The 15693-nt window shown below is 39.3% G+C and overlaps 1 protein-coding gene across 8 annotated transcripts in view; it reads left to right on the top strand.

Moving 5' to 3' along the window:
- The window catches only part of eya4 (EYA transcriptional coactivator and phosphatase 4), a 39667-nt gene extending 24143 nt beyond the window's left edge, over window positions 1–15524 (top strand). For 3 of the 8 annotated variants that reach the window (XM_067481940.1, XM_067481946.1, XM_067481944.1), the window contains 16 exons: window positions 1827–1910; window positions 2538–2615; window positions 3321–3387; window positions 3534–3676; window positions 3952–4095; window positions 4298–4380; window positions 5361–5535; window positions 6745–6881; window positions 7123–7206; window positions 10661–10750; window positions 11097–11155; window positions 11402–11562; window positions 11817–11931; window positions 12098–12219; window positions 14153–14299; window positions 15342–15524. In XM_067481940.1, the coding sequence (XP_067338041.1) occupies window positions 1827–1910; window positions 2538–2615; window positions 3321–3387; window positions 3534–3676; window positions 3952–4095; window positions 4298–4380; window positions 5361–5535; window positions 6745–6881; window positions 7123–7206; window positions 10661–10750; window positions 11097–11155; window positions 11402–11562; window positions 11817–11931; window positions 12098–12219; window positions 14153–14299; window positions 15342–15379 (1727 nt within the window). In that variant the 3' untranslated portion in view covers window positions 15380–15524. Of the gene's footprint in view, window positions 1–1826; window positions 1911–2537; window positions 2616–3320; window positions 3388–3533; window positions 3677–3951; window positions 4096–4297; window positions 4381–5360; window positions 5536–6744; window positions 6882–7122; window positions 7207–10660; window positions 10751–11096; window positions 11156–11401; window positions 11563–11816; window positions 11932–12097; window positions 12220–13973; window positions 14075–14152; window positions 14300–15341 lie in introns of all 8 variants that reach the window. The other 5 variants (XM_067481942.1, XM_067481941.1, XM_067481943.1 and 2 more) reach the window with 5 other exon arrangements.
- The last annotated feature ends 169 nt before the right edge of the window (window positions 15525–15693 follow it).

Genomic DNA, 15693 nt, shown 5'->3' with positions numbered 1-15693 from the left:
TTTAATTGATTGCTAATTTAACAGGCAATGGAAACAACTTTTAATAGTAATGTAATGGAAAATGTGAGATGCTGCACTTTTGTCCACTTGATGTGTCAACAAACACTCACAGAAATAGAAGTATTTAGAGTGGACTTAAAGGCTCATTCAGACCATATTAGCGCACATTAAATCATTTTTGATGAGCTCACAGTTAATGGTTTAAGCAGATAGACCCAGTGCTACACGCTAACAGCCAAAACAAACTACATACCCAACATTCCCCTCACCTGACATCAGCCAGTGCTCGGACCCACAGGCTATCTCCATAGCAACTCATTTTTCTTTATTAGGGCTTGTCTGATGGCTTGAATTGCTCCCTGAGAGGATTAATGAAGTTATCCTGTGTGACAGGGTTCAGTTTCCACCCTCTTAAAAAGGGAGCACAGAGATGGTGCAGGAGGAAGTTTATTGTGCTCATCTTCAGTGCCAGAAATGAATATTTACAAGTTAAAAAAAAAACAAATAGTCGGAAAGGAAAAGGGTTATGGCAGTAATAAACAGCTAAAAGCCCAAATATCCTCCTTGTACGCTATTTAGTTTAATAGTTCACACTTAAGAATAATAAATTAAAAAAATAGATACAATTATTTTCTACATTACTAACTCATTTATATTTAAGTTAGAAGTACATTTTCAGTGATGCCTCCATTACCTGTACATCATCAGCGCACACAACATTCTTGTCTGTAATTAAATGTAGTTTTCAGATGGTTGCTGATGATTAGTTCACAAGCAAGGAAAACTGTGTTGGATGGTAAAGTGGTTGTGATTATGTGAGTATACACTGAGTTAGAAGAAGGTGATTATGTTCATTTTTTTGTTGTATTTGTTGTGTTAGACTGTATTACTTTTAGCAAAGTGGGCAACATAATTATGATCAAACTTAACTGACCTATAAGATTTGCTGTTATTTAAAAGGAACAGGTCAACATTTTTGAAAACACAATTCACATAGACATTATGCCTTTCATGTCTGTCCTATTAAGTCTTTTGTTTTTTATATTTACACATTAAACCACTTGTGTGTTAAAGTGGTTTTAGAGTTACAGGAAGTTACTGTACATTGAGCGTTATTTAGCACTGTTTTAGTTTTTCAGCGTACAGAATTCCCGTTGTTGTTTCCATGCATTAAGTGGTTATTTTTAGCAAAAAAAAAAAAAAAAAAAACAGCTGACAGAAATAAATAATTAGCAATAACCTTGTGAGCCACATTTCCATAAGGAATTAATGCAGTGCAAAGAAAAAAACACAACTTCAAAGAAATACTAATGTTGCTCTGTGTCTGCTGACTTCATGTCAACTTTGCCATGTCGTATTTATTTATTGTTTCCACTGCCTCCAAATGGTCAAAACACCTTATTTTTATTGCTTGTTTAAACTTGTAACTAAAAGCAATAGCGGGTCAGTTTAATCTACCATAAAGATTGGAAATAATGGGTATGGCTAATGAGGCTCTGTCCCAGGGCAACAAAATTGCTGACCAGTGCCTAAATAACAGCTTTCATCTCAAACAAAAACCCTCAGTGCCTGAGTTTGTTATACAGAGGATTTACAGTGGTGTCCTTTGTGGTGACTTTCTGTAGTCTAGCAGTCACATGTAGGCAATGTGTTAACTTACTACTTTAAAATGTTTTGGTTAAGGAATATGAAGAAATATCAACCCAATATTTAAAAACACAATGCAATCTGCTTTAGAAATAATCAGTGTCCTATATACCTGAGATTGGTGTTTGGTTCTCAGTGCCTCATATTCTCACCACCTTCCCGCCTTACACCCCCTTTAGGTGAAAACATGACTGTGCTAAATACGGCTGATTGGCTGTTGGGCTGCAGCAGCCCGTCCCCTGCTCCAGGCTCCAAGGACTATGGTACAGAGGTGCATGTGTGTGAATCCAAGGCCAAAACAAGCACTATTATTTTAAAGGCAAAACCAACTGGATTATACTTTCAGCTGGCTGTACATCTGATGTTATTTGTGCTGGAATTGCTGTGATTTTTATTTGCTGTGCAGTGTGCTCTGCTCTTTGGATCCCAAACAGAATTTATTATGGCGTTGTTACACTACATATTTGCTCCATTCAACTCATTTATAGGAATTTAATTTGCTAAAAAAGTAACCAAATATCGGGATTGTGCCAGAGTGTCACCTGGCATGCTAATGTTATTTAGTCATTAATCATTATATTTAATGGTTATTATATTTTTCCAGAGATAAAAAATGATATTAAAAACCAAGATGGAATAAAACATTAAGGTCATGGTGGTGCTTTGACTTGAATATGGAAAACCATTCAGAAACGTGGCATTTTATTCAGTTTTAGTGGGAACCCTGCACACAACATTTTCTCACATATTGAAACTGCATGATACTGTACTGTTTTCTTCTTCTTCTTCTTTTTTTTTTTTGCTCTTCACTCAATAATGTTTTCTTTGTGTGTGTGATTGTACTTCCTGATTGGCCTCCTCTAACACTGATCCCTTCCCTCTTCCTTAAGTGAAAACAGAGCCCATGAACAACAGCGATACAGTCACTACGACAGGCGACACAGCACTGGACACATACGCAGGCTCAGGTAACGCACACAACTGCACTCGTGAAGAACTTTCTCATCTAGCACAAATTTACATCTCTGTACTGGTCAGCTCTATATCACTGTCTTTTTCTGAAACACACACACACAAACACCATCATCCATTTCAGCTCAGTGGTAGACCTGCTGAAAGCTTTAATCCCATGAAGTATTGCCTGTCCTTGGATTGCATCATCAAAGGCTGGCAGAGGTATGAGACCACGGGAGACTTCTTTTTTTTTTTTTTTTTTTTTTTTTTTTAACACTTGTCTTTTTTGGGGACTCGCACACAACCTCATACTCCACATTGCAAAACACACACACATACACACTATACAATGCACTGCGATACAGAAAAACCATTAAGTAAATGCTCACTGAGGGTTTAGAGGCAGCAGGGTGTTTGTCACCATTAAGCTCTGACATATCAATGACCACAAACAGACATTGTGTTTTACTATGAGGCCCACTGTAAGGTTTCATGGACTACAGTTCTCTCTAAAGGGGGGAGAACTTGGCTCCTCTCCATTGGAAAATGCTTCAAATTATGTTTACTGGAACGGCATCTCAGCTCAAACAAGCTGGAGGCCTTGAATTGTGCTCTTCAGGAATGGTTTGGTTAAATGTGAAAGAAAACAGAAGATTTGAGTTGACACCATCCGTAACCTGTTTTTGCCTTGTTGTTTTTGATTATTGTGCTTTTTTTAGTAATCACCAGCAGCGGATACAGCCCTCGTTCAGCCCACCAGTACTCCCCTCCCCTCTACCCATCAAAGTAAGCCTGGTTTGTTCTTTTTTACTAAATAGCCACTGCTTTCCAAGAATATTTATCAGCATGCCTCCTTTTTTTGTTGTCTGCTAAATTCAAATGTTGTCCATTTACTCATTGACCTGTTGTATCTTTTTCCTCTCATTTCCTAGGCCGTACCCTCACATCCTCTCCACACCGGCAGCCCCTTCTATGCCGACATATGCTGGTCAACCCCAGTTCAGCAGCATGCAGCAGTCAACTGTCTACAGCGCTTACTCCCAGGCAGGACAGACCTACGGGCTTTCCACTTATGGTATCAACAAACACACATGGTGACCCACAGTAGCTGAATTTAATTACACTTTTAGAAGGAAAGCTTAGTTACTTTTTTCTTTACTTACTGAGAAATTAGCTCATATGAATAGGATACAAATAAAGTATAGGTAAATATAATTAATTAACAGCAATAGTCCACAATATACTGTGATTGTGTTTACTTACCAGGTTTTGGCAAAACCCTTTGCAGGTGCAGCTGCTGTATGTTATTCACATCTTACTGTATGTAATCAGTGCGTGTCTTGACTCTAGACCTCGGTGTGATGCTCCCTGGCATCAAGACAGAGAGTGGCCTGGCCCAGAGTCAGTCTCCTCTGCAGACAGGCCTCAGCTACAGCCCCGGCTTTACCACACCCCAGCCTGGACAGACGGCATACTCACCGTATCAGATGCCAGGTCAGTAGGCAAACCAGTAGCTTCACTTGTCACAAAAGCTGAAAATGCTGAAAATTTGAATATATAATATAAATATTTTCAGTACTTTTACTCCTAAAAACAAACTTACTTTTGCAAGTTAGATTTGAGTGGGTTAAACTTTACTGTCTCCACTTTTTCATCCCTCTGGTGTCTCTTACTCCTCTCGTTCTTTCCTTTCAAGGTTCCAGTTTCACTTCTTCCTCAGGCCTTTACACAACCAACAACTCAGTATCAAACCCCGCCAACTACACTGCCACACAGCAGGTATGTGTGTCTGTGTAAATGTGTGTACTTGTCTTTTTCCGTCAGCCTAAAACTATAGTTTTCACTTTCCCAAGGCCGATAAGAAATCTTATTTCCTAAAGGGGTTCTTGCTAGAGTAGGTCAACCAGGCTACTTTTGGGCTCTATGAGTGGTCAAGTGAATTTTTCCTTAATATTTCACCTCAGACAAAAGATATGGATTTCTTTAGAGTACAGTTGTGATACTATTTGAGATTAAATAATGATTTTACAGTTATGCTACCATACAGATTCCTTGATTCAGAGCTGCTTCCAGAAATACAATCTAATTATAATGTGAAAAAAGGGAGTGGAACATAGAAAAGAAACAGACAATTAGTCTTTCTGAAAGTGTTTTGTTCTGAATATTTCTCTATGTCTATATGATGAATATATGTGGTAGTAAAATGCTTAAAGGTGGTTTTTAATGTCACACTATGATAGATGTGGCTGTTTACAGGAAGAATGTCAAAGTTTGGCCCATGTGGGTGGATTAAAGGGAATATTGTGTGTGTGCGTGTGCATGAGAAAAAAACATGGCTTAAAAAACTTTAAGAGAAAAAAAGACGGCTGTGTATATAAATTATGTGTGAATATGGATGCATGCACACACACTTTTCTGACTACACACCAGCTGTGCATGCGTGTGTGCATTCACATAGTGTGCTCCACTTTATAAGGACTTGTAGAGATGGACATAGTGACAGGTTTAGAGATCTGACTCATAAAAGTGCCAGTCTTTACTGGGTCAGTAAAAAGCTGCAACACAAGGATTTAATTGTTTGAGATATAAAATACAGAATAGAGGGAATCAAAGATTAGAGACATGAGAGGGAACACTAGTAAAATCTATCTTCAAAAGTCAGTCTGAACTGAAAAAGTGAAACATCTCAATTTTCCTCTTTTTTTCTTTCCTTTTGTCGCTGCCCTTTGCGTGTTCATAATTCATGTTATTCTCTCTAGGAGTATCCCTCATACACAACGTTTGGCCAAACCCAGTATGCCCAGTATTATTCCACCTCCGGTTATGGGACTTATATGGCCTCCAACAGCGTGGATGGCACGGGCTCCACGGCAGCCTACCAACTGCAAGATCCCACCCCCGCCATGACGGGACAGGCTGCTGAACTTCACCCAGGTCTGCATTAAAAAAAATAAAAAATGCACCACTTGCAGTAAAACAGTTAAATTGCCGACTCTCCACTACGGTTCAAACTTCATAAATATGCAAACAAATGTCAGATCTTTCACCACTCCTTGATTGTGGTTCCATAATCTTGTTTCCAGTAGAAAACTCCTGCAGTTTGAGTAACTGAGTTCAGAACCCTCTTTCAACCATGATGAAGCACAGGAAGTAACTTCAGACTGGAGCCATAGTTACCTGGCATTGCACTCACTAATTGGAGAATTGGCATGTGTTTACATTTGCCTTTGAGACTTTGATTGGACTGAAGTTACATTAATTATTGCAGTTTTGTGGACAAGTCAGAAAAAGAGGAGAAAATTAAAAATAAGAGCACAAAATTTCACCCATATGCACAGGAATATGACTTCATGTTCAGTTTTCATATTTTTCTATGGTTTATCTTGGCTGTAATTCGGGGAGCCTGATTAAAGGAGCTTATCATTCTTCCTGTCACCAGCACTTTCTCTCTTGCTGCCTTTCTCACTTTTCCTGTGTCCTTTTTTCACTTTCTTTTTTGCTTCCTTGGTCCCCCACATTCTCTGTGTCCTCCTCCACCCCCATCCCTCTGTCTCCTGCTCCCTCTTTCCGTGATTGAGACATAACAATATGAGAGCTGAAGCTTAAAGTCTGGTTCTAGTTACCACACAGCAGTGAGAGCATATGGCACGAGGAAGGTGTGTGTGTGTCTGTGTGAAAGAATGTGTTTGCACTTGTGAACACTCCTGCAGAATTTTGTACGCACAGTATCTTTGCAGGATGCATCAGATTACCTAACCTTTCTAAATTATTGCATAGTTGCACCCTTCCTCTTCACTGGTAAAAGTTTACATGTGCATGTTATCATGAATCAGTCAGAATACCAGTAGTACTATTCTTTAGGTTTCTTGGTAGACTTTAAGTTGACAAATGTCAACTAACTTAATTTATTAAACCTGACAAGATGGCATATGACTGTACAAAGAGTTACTGCATTTCCTGATGTGGATAAAAGTCCAGCACAACTGTGGGATCAGCTCAAACCACATCATTATTTTTGCTATAATGCAGTGATTATGTTGTACCGTTGTTAATGATAACTTGAGAAATCTGTGACAGATGTTTGATCATTTGTACATTTTTAAATGATTTAAATGTCCTGTCTCTCTTTACATACTCTCTCAGGGGACTTTGACACAGTGCAGAGCCCCTCCACGCCTATCAAGGAGTTGGAAGACCGAGCCTGCCGGAGTGGCAGTTCAAAGTCCCGGGGCAGGGGACGCAAGAACAACCCTTCCCCTCCTCCTGATAGTGACCTGGAGGTAAGGGACCAAGAAACACCCACTGACAGAGCACATACTGCTTACTTGAATTATTCTTTCACTCCCTTTTGCTCTTCATCCTTTCTGCTCACTGCTCTTAAAATACAACAGAGGACAGACTGACAGACAGCAGGAGCCCTCTCATTGTCACTGTCAATTTGTGCATGTACAGTACAGACACATATGGACATATAATTTCTGGAAAAAAAGCATCTTCCAATGTCACTTTTTTACTCTCCAGAGGGTTTTTGTGTGGGATCTGGATGAGACAATCATAGTCTTCCATTCTCTGCTGACAGGCTCCTACGCACAGAAATATGGCAAGGTAAGATCATCAGTGTGCCTTCGTTGTCTCTCTGGCGTTATTGTGAAATTGCAATCCCGTCTCCTAAAATTTACATTCTTTGCAACAAAACTGCAAACACAATTGTGTTTTTGCAGGGACTTAATTTGTATATTAGTATTTTGAATGATTCAACATTTTTAAAGCTAGTGGGGTGGATTGCAGTTGTGTAATGTGCACTATTTTCACATCGCAAATTCAACTTTGCCTTCACAGTCCAGTATGTGATTAAGTTAAGGCAAGAAAGGGCGTATGTTAAGGGTAAGTTTTAAGAAGATTGGGTTATTATTGCGACATTCCTTTTAAACCAAGCCTAAACACAGCCTTAATAACAAAGTGGAAATACTGTTGTTGAAATAAAATTTTGTCAGGGAAGCAACTAATTGTCTGGGAACATTTTAGTTTCACTTTACATTTTTGTCTTACCATTTATACAACCTGCCCGCATATCTGTGTTATGTTAAAGGAAAACATTATGTGATTGCGATCCCATTCCCTACATAAATGTATTTGAGTGTAGTTGTATAGGATTTTTTTATAGAATTCAGGGTTACACATCTACCCTCTACCCCCAGTCTATCCATCTTTTTCAATTAGCCAAAAAGTGGAATCCAAGGTAACAGTTTAGAAAACACCAGTCTGGATTTTATTTGGTGATGAACCCTTCACACTTTTCTTTCAAAGTTCACTTTTCAAGTCCTGAGAAGCCACTATTGAAGCTTGGAGAGGTGATGCGTCATCGTTATCATCCTGTTAACGACTGGCACCTAGAGGAGACCAAGACATAATTTCCACTGGGAATGTTTAATTTACACACTGAAACGTCTTTAAACAGTCTAATCTGACTGTCCAGCTGCTGAAATTCCAATCAGAGAAAAGAGGAGTTGATGAACGTGCTGAAGGACTCATTTGGTTCCCCTTCATTCTGCTAGCTAGTAACAATAGGTATTACTGCTTTAAGTGCCCTACGGACTTTTTTGACTCACGCTTTCCATCACAGGCTACACACACACACAATCCTTACACTGTGATTAGTTTAGGTATATGTACATTGTTGGGACTGTATGTATTCTGACAGAAACACTATTGCTGGCTGTAAAAAATGTTCCACCCATTATTACATTTTTGGGATTTAACAAATCTCTAGGGTTTATTGTTAGTGGTTAATAATCCCTTAGAGGTTAACTGAAAAATGACCCACATCTCTGACCCAGGATGTGTTTTTATTTTTAAATGATACTTTTATTTCAAATTCACAATTCAAATACGCTCTATTTCGCTCTGTATATTAGTAATATTACATCAACTTTAGGAATGTTATGGTCCATTTGTAATGATGAGCATGTGCATATGAAATAATGAGGTTTAAATGTACTAAATATTAGGAATACATTTAAAAGCAATTAATAGTTGTCACGGCTTACATTAACCTAATCATAACTTAATATGCTAGTTTCTTAGCTTGACTGGTGTTTATTCCTAACTGTACTCTGAACTTATTGGTGGTCTCACGTTCTCAAATAACAGCTGCACTGTTTATAGTTCCCTTTATTTTAATAGATCCTTGCTTTGATCTGGGATAATGGGATGTGGCCAAAGGTACACGTTTTTATTGGATGATGTCGCTTCCTGGGGCACCGGAGTTGCCACCAGCCTGCCTGTACGAGCTTTGCATCCAGAGTCCATTCTGACATCTTTTTTGGCAGTCGAACAAAAGCTGGCACGGCACACATGCACAGCGTTTGCAGCCAGACTTGCATCAACCCATAGGGGCCCAGGCATTTAACAAAAAGCATTTGTGGGTACTCAAGTATTTCTTAGTTGTTCTGCACTTGTTGAATTTGATGTTTATCAATTAGGATTTAATGGGTGCAAGAAAGGACCTCCATATGAGTAGAATACTGAGAAACACAATGTGGCCTAGTGGTTAAGTTAGCTCGATTTGCATTGTCAAACCTGAATATTAAAGGATGATGAAAAAAAACTGGCAGAGAAATTTGCACATCTCTCCTTATATGCCAGCAAATAATGAATGAGATGATCTCAACAGTTTATCTCTACTCATGGACCCATATCTAGTGTCTAGTACAAGAGATATGCTTATATTTAGTCTGAAAATATCAGAAGAGTTTTTTTCCCCCCGTCATTTGCGGCTGCTGCCCTCAAGGAATACGGTGGCAGCTGTGTCCATTCACACCTCGCCCAAAATAGTGTTTTTGCTGTTGACATAGCAACCGCAAGACCCAAGTATCTCTCTCTTACGGCTGTGGCGATATATTGATGAGGGTTTGCTCTGCATGAATATACATATAGGCATATGTTTCACACAGACACACACCTGTCACACTCACCACAGGAGTTATTGTAATCAGGGATAATGTTCACAGCATTATGAAGCATTGAGTTTCCAGAGATGAAATGATAACAGTGGAGGAGGAGTGGGGATTTGGTTCAGTCAATCGTTGCCAGGTCCAAAGTAATATTTGCAGTTCTCTTTCGCTGAGTGAACTTGTCTGGCTAAATACTGAAGAAAAAAAAAGCCAACTCAGCCTTTCTGGAGCCCAAACCACAGTCAAATTCAACTGCTCAATGGGACTAAACAGATTTCAGCTGCAAGTGTTTTGACAAATGTGGATGCTCACACAGTAAATCTTCTTAGGCTGGCAGCCAACCTAAGAGATAAACCTAAAAGACAAAACTAAGTGCCTCTTGTTTCGGTGAATGACAGAAATGCAAGAAAAGAGCCACAGTCAAAATTGCTCTTGTCACATATAGCAGCTGTTAACTTCTGGAGAAGCTCACACACTTCACATCTTTCACCTTTATGGAACATTTATTGTCAGTTTTATCGCACTTTCCTGCTCTCAGGAATGCCGACCATCTCTCATCTCCGTCTGTGTGCCTCGCTCACTCACTTTCACTCTCCTTCCTGTTAGTTTCTTTCTATTCTGGTCGTCTGACGGCGTCAGCGAATCGCACGGCAAGCTGTCGACCCTCGCTGACCTATCACAGATGATGGTTTTTGCAGCTGAGCCCTGGGGCTGGCAGGGCGGTCTGCATTCTCCCAAACACTCACACATATCCACACAAACCATTCACATACCGCATGCACTCCCTTGAGGGTACCAACAGTCTACAGCACACACATATGAAGACCCCCCCCCAACAAACATAACCCCCTACCAAGCATGAGGAATGCTGATGGGACAGAACAAGTGCAACCTGTCTGTCAGCATCTGCCATGATGACTGGAACATACCAAATATACAAGTGTGGGTGGGGGACATGGTTGTGAATTAGGATAAAGTCATAGGTGTGTATAAACTGTACATGGTTTTGGGACTGAAGAAATACATACCTCAGGATGATAAAAAGAGTTAACAATAAGTGGTCGTCATGGTGATGTATTGATTTTGTTATGTTTGTCTTGTGTTAGGACCCTCCTATGGCGGTGACACTCGGTCTAAGGATGGAAGAAATGATCTTCAACTTGGCTGACACGCACTTATTCTTCAATGACTTGGAGGTTAGACACAATCAGAGTAACACTCTAAAACACACATACACACAATTAAAACTGTTTTCAAGAACACGTTGAAAAGTTAGGAGTTTTTACTGCAAACTCTTCACATTTTGCACATGAAGCATTTCATTTTCTTTAAACTACACTGTCATTCAGTGAAATGTTAATAGTGCCCTCTAGTGCTGTAACACACCACTGACAGTACTGTAAGTACTAATACTGTTTAGTACATATTGTTTGGTTACAGTTGTTTATAGACTTATGCATAACATAATTTCTCTGACTTTATAGTTCTTATGCATGTTGCTGTAAGAACTCACCTCATTTGCATCTGTTTGTGTGCATACAGGAGTGTGATCAGGTACATATTGATGACGTGTCATCAGACGACAATGGCCAGGACTTGAGGTGAGAATTTTACATTTCACAGTCTTGTGCTGTGTAACAGCTATAATGTTCATTTCTTGTATTTCAATCAGTATTTTCAGTATTCAATACGTTTTTGTGATTTGGTGCATTTTAAATATAATACTGGTTTGTATTCTTACAAATATATATTGACAGTTATGTTTATTGTATTAAATAACGCTAATTAAAAAAAGGTTTTCTACACGTTGGGATTTTTAAAATAAAACATATCATTATTATTGACAGTACTTACAGTTTTGCAACCGATGGCTTCCATGCAGCTGCAACCAGCGCCAACCTTTGCCTGGCTACAGGTGTCCGTGGTGGGGTCGACTGGATGAGGAAACTGGCCTTCCGCTACAGACGGGTCAAAGAGTTGTATAGCACGTACAAAAACAATGTGGGGGGTAAGCCAATCAGATGCTAGTTTACTGACGCCAGGGACAAAAGGTCATGTCATTTAGTCTTCACATCACATCACAGGTGTTGAGATACCCAAGTCAAAATGTATTAGTCCGTTACAGTCCCACATCCCACAACTAGATCGACTAGACTGCACTTATGCCATCTGATTTGTTGAAAATGTCCTAATCTGTCCTGCGTTTTGTCCTAATGTGTGATCTTTGTTGCTAATATTAAGTAAATTCATGCTATGATTTAGGTCTGCTGGGTCCTGCTAAGAGGGACGCCTGGCTGCAGCTCAGAGCAGAGGTGGAGGCTCTGACTGACTCTTGGCTCACCCACGCCCTCAAGTCCTTGTCTATTATCAGCTCCAGGTGTCACTTTATGTTGGATCTATTCTATAAGACACAGAAACTGTTGCTCTCTTAATCTGATGTCTCATTACTTTTATGATTTAGTGTGGGAACTAATCCATATTTGGCATCAGAGGACAATAGGTGATGATACAGTCTGTTCTCTCTTTTTGTCTCTATCCCACAGGAGTAACTGCGTAAATGTGTTGGTGACCACAACGCAGCTCATACCAGCTCTGGCTAAAGTTCTCCTGTACAGTCTGGGATCTGTTTTCCCTATTGAGAACATTTACAGTGCAACAAAAATAGGTAAGGCACAAACACTTAGTATGTACGCACAACCACACACACACATTCCATAAATGTTAAAACTTAGAATCCAATATTGATAGAAGTACTATAATATGTTGTGCAATGGTAGTTATTAAATAGTAATTGACTTATGGTATTTATAACAGTTCAAAAGTCAAGTATTTTTCATTAGTTATCCGTTGTTTTAATATTTTTTTCATCCACTCCATATGCTACTGATCTCCTATTATTTGTTAGGATACTGAACGTATTTCTCTTGGACTCAAATTCCCTTACTGAATGTTTGATTTGGAATGTTGTAGTTACAGTAAGCTTTATTTTCTACTGTTTTTTGTGTATGTGAATGTGAAGTGTGTGCGTGTGTGTGTGTATGTGCATATGTGTGTGTGGATATACTGTATGTGTATGAGAAAGGAAGAAATCCAGCAGAACCCTGGGCAAATACAAATTATTCTTCATAAATTGTTGTCCTCATTCACAACTTTTTAAGTGTTACTTTTGGATGGATACTCAGAGTGGTATTTTGGGGGATGATTTATCTCTTAAGTTCTATATGAAATTTAAAACTTATTCAGACATATCAATTCAAAATATGACAGAGAAATTTACAAAGTGCTAACTTTAAACTTTCTTGGCTTAATGAAATGTTTCCTTGTTCATATAGGACCTTGTAAAACAAGTTTACCAGGACAAATTTCCTAGTGAAAAAAGTGTGATTATTTATTTTAAAATGTGACATTTTAACCGTAGAGGACAAATTAAACTAATGACACAAAATAATGAAATAATGTCTATGGGAAAATAAGTTGGTCCAAATATTTGGACTGAGTCAAACATTTTAGAAAACAACCTCATTCTTTCACACTTGTATAAATGATGTTAAATCTGTCCTCAGTTCACATAATCTGGTCTTAAACAACACTGGAAACTGTGGGATCCCCCAGGCCCAGATGCCCACACACTCTGAATGAACTCTAATAACCCAAACCTCAGTGAGATACACCAGAGTATCGCAACTGTGGCCAACAATAAATTATATTGAACCATGCATTTTGAACACAGGAAACAAAACAGCTCGGATAAGTGCGGATAGAGCGCCAAAACATTAGGGAAAGAAAACTCAAGCCAACTGTGTGTGTGTGTGTGTGTGTGTGTGTGTGTGTGTGTGTGTGTGTGTGTGTGTGTGTGTGTGAGAGAGAGAGAGAGAGAGAGCTTATGTTACACTACATTCAACTCCACTGTGCCTTAATTCAAGTGGACATGGCAATGTGGTAGCCATGACAACCACCTGACGTTAAAATACAAAGTATTTAAAAAGTACAATCACCAGATTTTGAGACCTACATTCAAACTCCTGGAGACTTTACATCGCTTATAGAATTACTTTTAATGCATTTAACACCATGTATATTTCTACAGGCCAACAGTTCTTATGGAAAGTAGAGTCTGTTATCACTCACAACACCTTTGCTCTAACAAGTTGTTGTGGCAACCAGATTGATTTTATTTATCTGAACTGCAGGAGCTCTCATGATTCACCATGTAGGTGTCAGCGTTAATCAGTGATCAATCAGTTATGACAAAATTAAGTTTTACGTGCGTGTGTCTGTGTATGTGTGTGAAGACTCTTTTTCCGTCTCCTCTCCTTCACCTCATCACTGGTGCACACAGCTCCACCTCATCCTTTGTTGTATCCATTAAAAAAAAAAAAAGTTTTAAAAAATCTGTGAAAGCCATTTGTTTGTCTCCAGGCAAAGAGAGCTGTTTTGAGCGTATAGTCTCCCGCTTTGGCACTAACATTACATATGTTGTGATTGGCGATGGGAAGGATGAAGAGCATGCGGCCAGCCAGGTAAACAAACGACTTCTGAACTTTGACCCCTCTGACCTTGTGACCCTCTTTCCTCCCCTTGTTTATTTGTTTTTGCAGGAAAAGAGAGTTGCTTTGAACGCATAATGCAAAGGTTTGGCAGGAAAGTAGTGTATGTTGTAATTGGGGATGGTGTGGAAGAGGAGCAGGCGGCCAAAAAGGTAATCGACCCACAACTTCACCATGATCCTGCCTACTCCTCACTGTGTGAGCTCTGATTGGACGAAGCCTGCCTTTCTTTGCTGTAGCTATTTAGTGTTGGTTGTTCACTTTTTTTCTGCTGTGTTTTTGTTTTTGACACTATGGCAGGATACTTTTGATTGCAACTATTGTGGAAATGTGAGATTGAAGCTTTGTTAACACTGTACCATTTGCACTGGGGCTCGATTTTAAAAATGATTCATTTGGATCACATGACGCCAAGAATCAATGGCTGCCCAAATGTGCAGTGAAGCTTTAAACAATCTCATTTAATAGACATCATACTGGTCGATATCCAGCAGTGTGTGTCGGGTCTGTGTGTGTCGGAGAAAAGTAGTTATATTATGTTGGTATTATATACCAACAAAACAAATTAAGTAGTGATATATTAAACTAAAACTCTGTACCAATAGGATGTATTTCCTAAAATATGAATATCAGTCCTACCTCTTCTCCAGCTTTGGGTTTAATTCACTGGGTGCTGGGACAGTTAAAGGAATCGTTCGACATTTTGGGAAAAGCATAAAGACAAGGAAACAACTAAGCCAGGCTCTTGTCAGACAACAAAATCCAACTATCAATTCATTATTAAAATATTTATTAAAACTCCCCCCCAAGTTTAGAAACAAAAGGGTGCAATTTGTTGTGGCCTCGCCAGGGAACCAAGGAAATTTTACCAGCACATACACCTAGTTTTAGCAGCAAATAGTAATCAGCCTGTGGAGGTGGATTTTACTTTTTGAGACCTAAGCAAGCTGTGTCAAAACTTTATGCTAAGCTAAAATACCTTCTGACTGTGGCTTTCTGTTGTACGGCATAATGGTGACAACGATTCAGAATGAAATAAGATAAGCATATTTCCCAACATGCTGAGCTCTTCCTTTAAACCTTGGGATTGCATGGATTTTGTTTGCAGTGCTTTTGCAAAGTAAGCAGCTACAAGCTACTGTAGTGTAGCTTGCATGACATGGTAGGTGATAGCTGGTGGTGCACGTCAATCATATCGACTGTTCTACTGGGTTTAATGACATGTGTCCCCACTCTACAGCACAACATGCCTTTCTGGAGGATATCAAGTCACTCTGACCTGCTGGCATTACACCAAGCACTGGAGTTTGAATACCTGTAACTATTATAGCAATATAGACTCATGCAAGGATATCATGGACATCGTCAACCCCCTTCTTTTGTATAATTATTTAAGAACAAACAATACACTGCAACTGTTTTTGTGATTTTCTTTTTTCCCCCCCACCGTTTGTCTGGATTTACAAACTTTGAATGGTCTTAAGAAACAAACAAGTCAGTGGGGGTTAAGTAAGAGGACAGTGGGATAACCAGATGCTTCAACTACCCATTGCCTGCCCAGCCAATCTAACCCCCTACGGTCCTGATGCTGA

The sequence above is a fragment of the Channa argus genome, chromosome 17 (genome assembly GCF_033026475.1).
Source record: "Channa argus isolate prfri chromosome 17, Channa argus male v1.0, whole genome shotgun sequence".
In the NCBI taxonomy this organism is placed as follows: Eukaryota; Metazoa; Chordata; class Actinopteri; order Anabantiformes; family Channidae; genus Channa; species Channa argus.
This window is presented reverse-complemented; position numbering and strand designations above follow the sequence as displayed.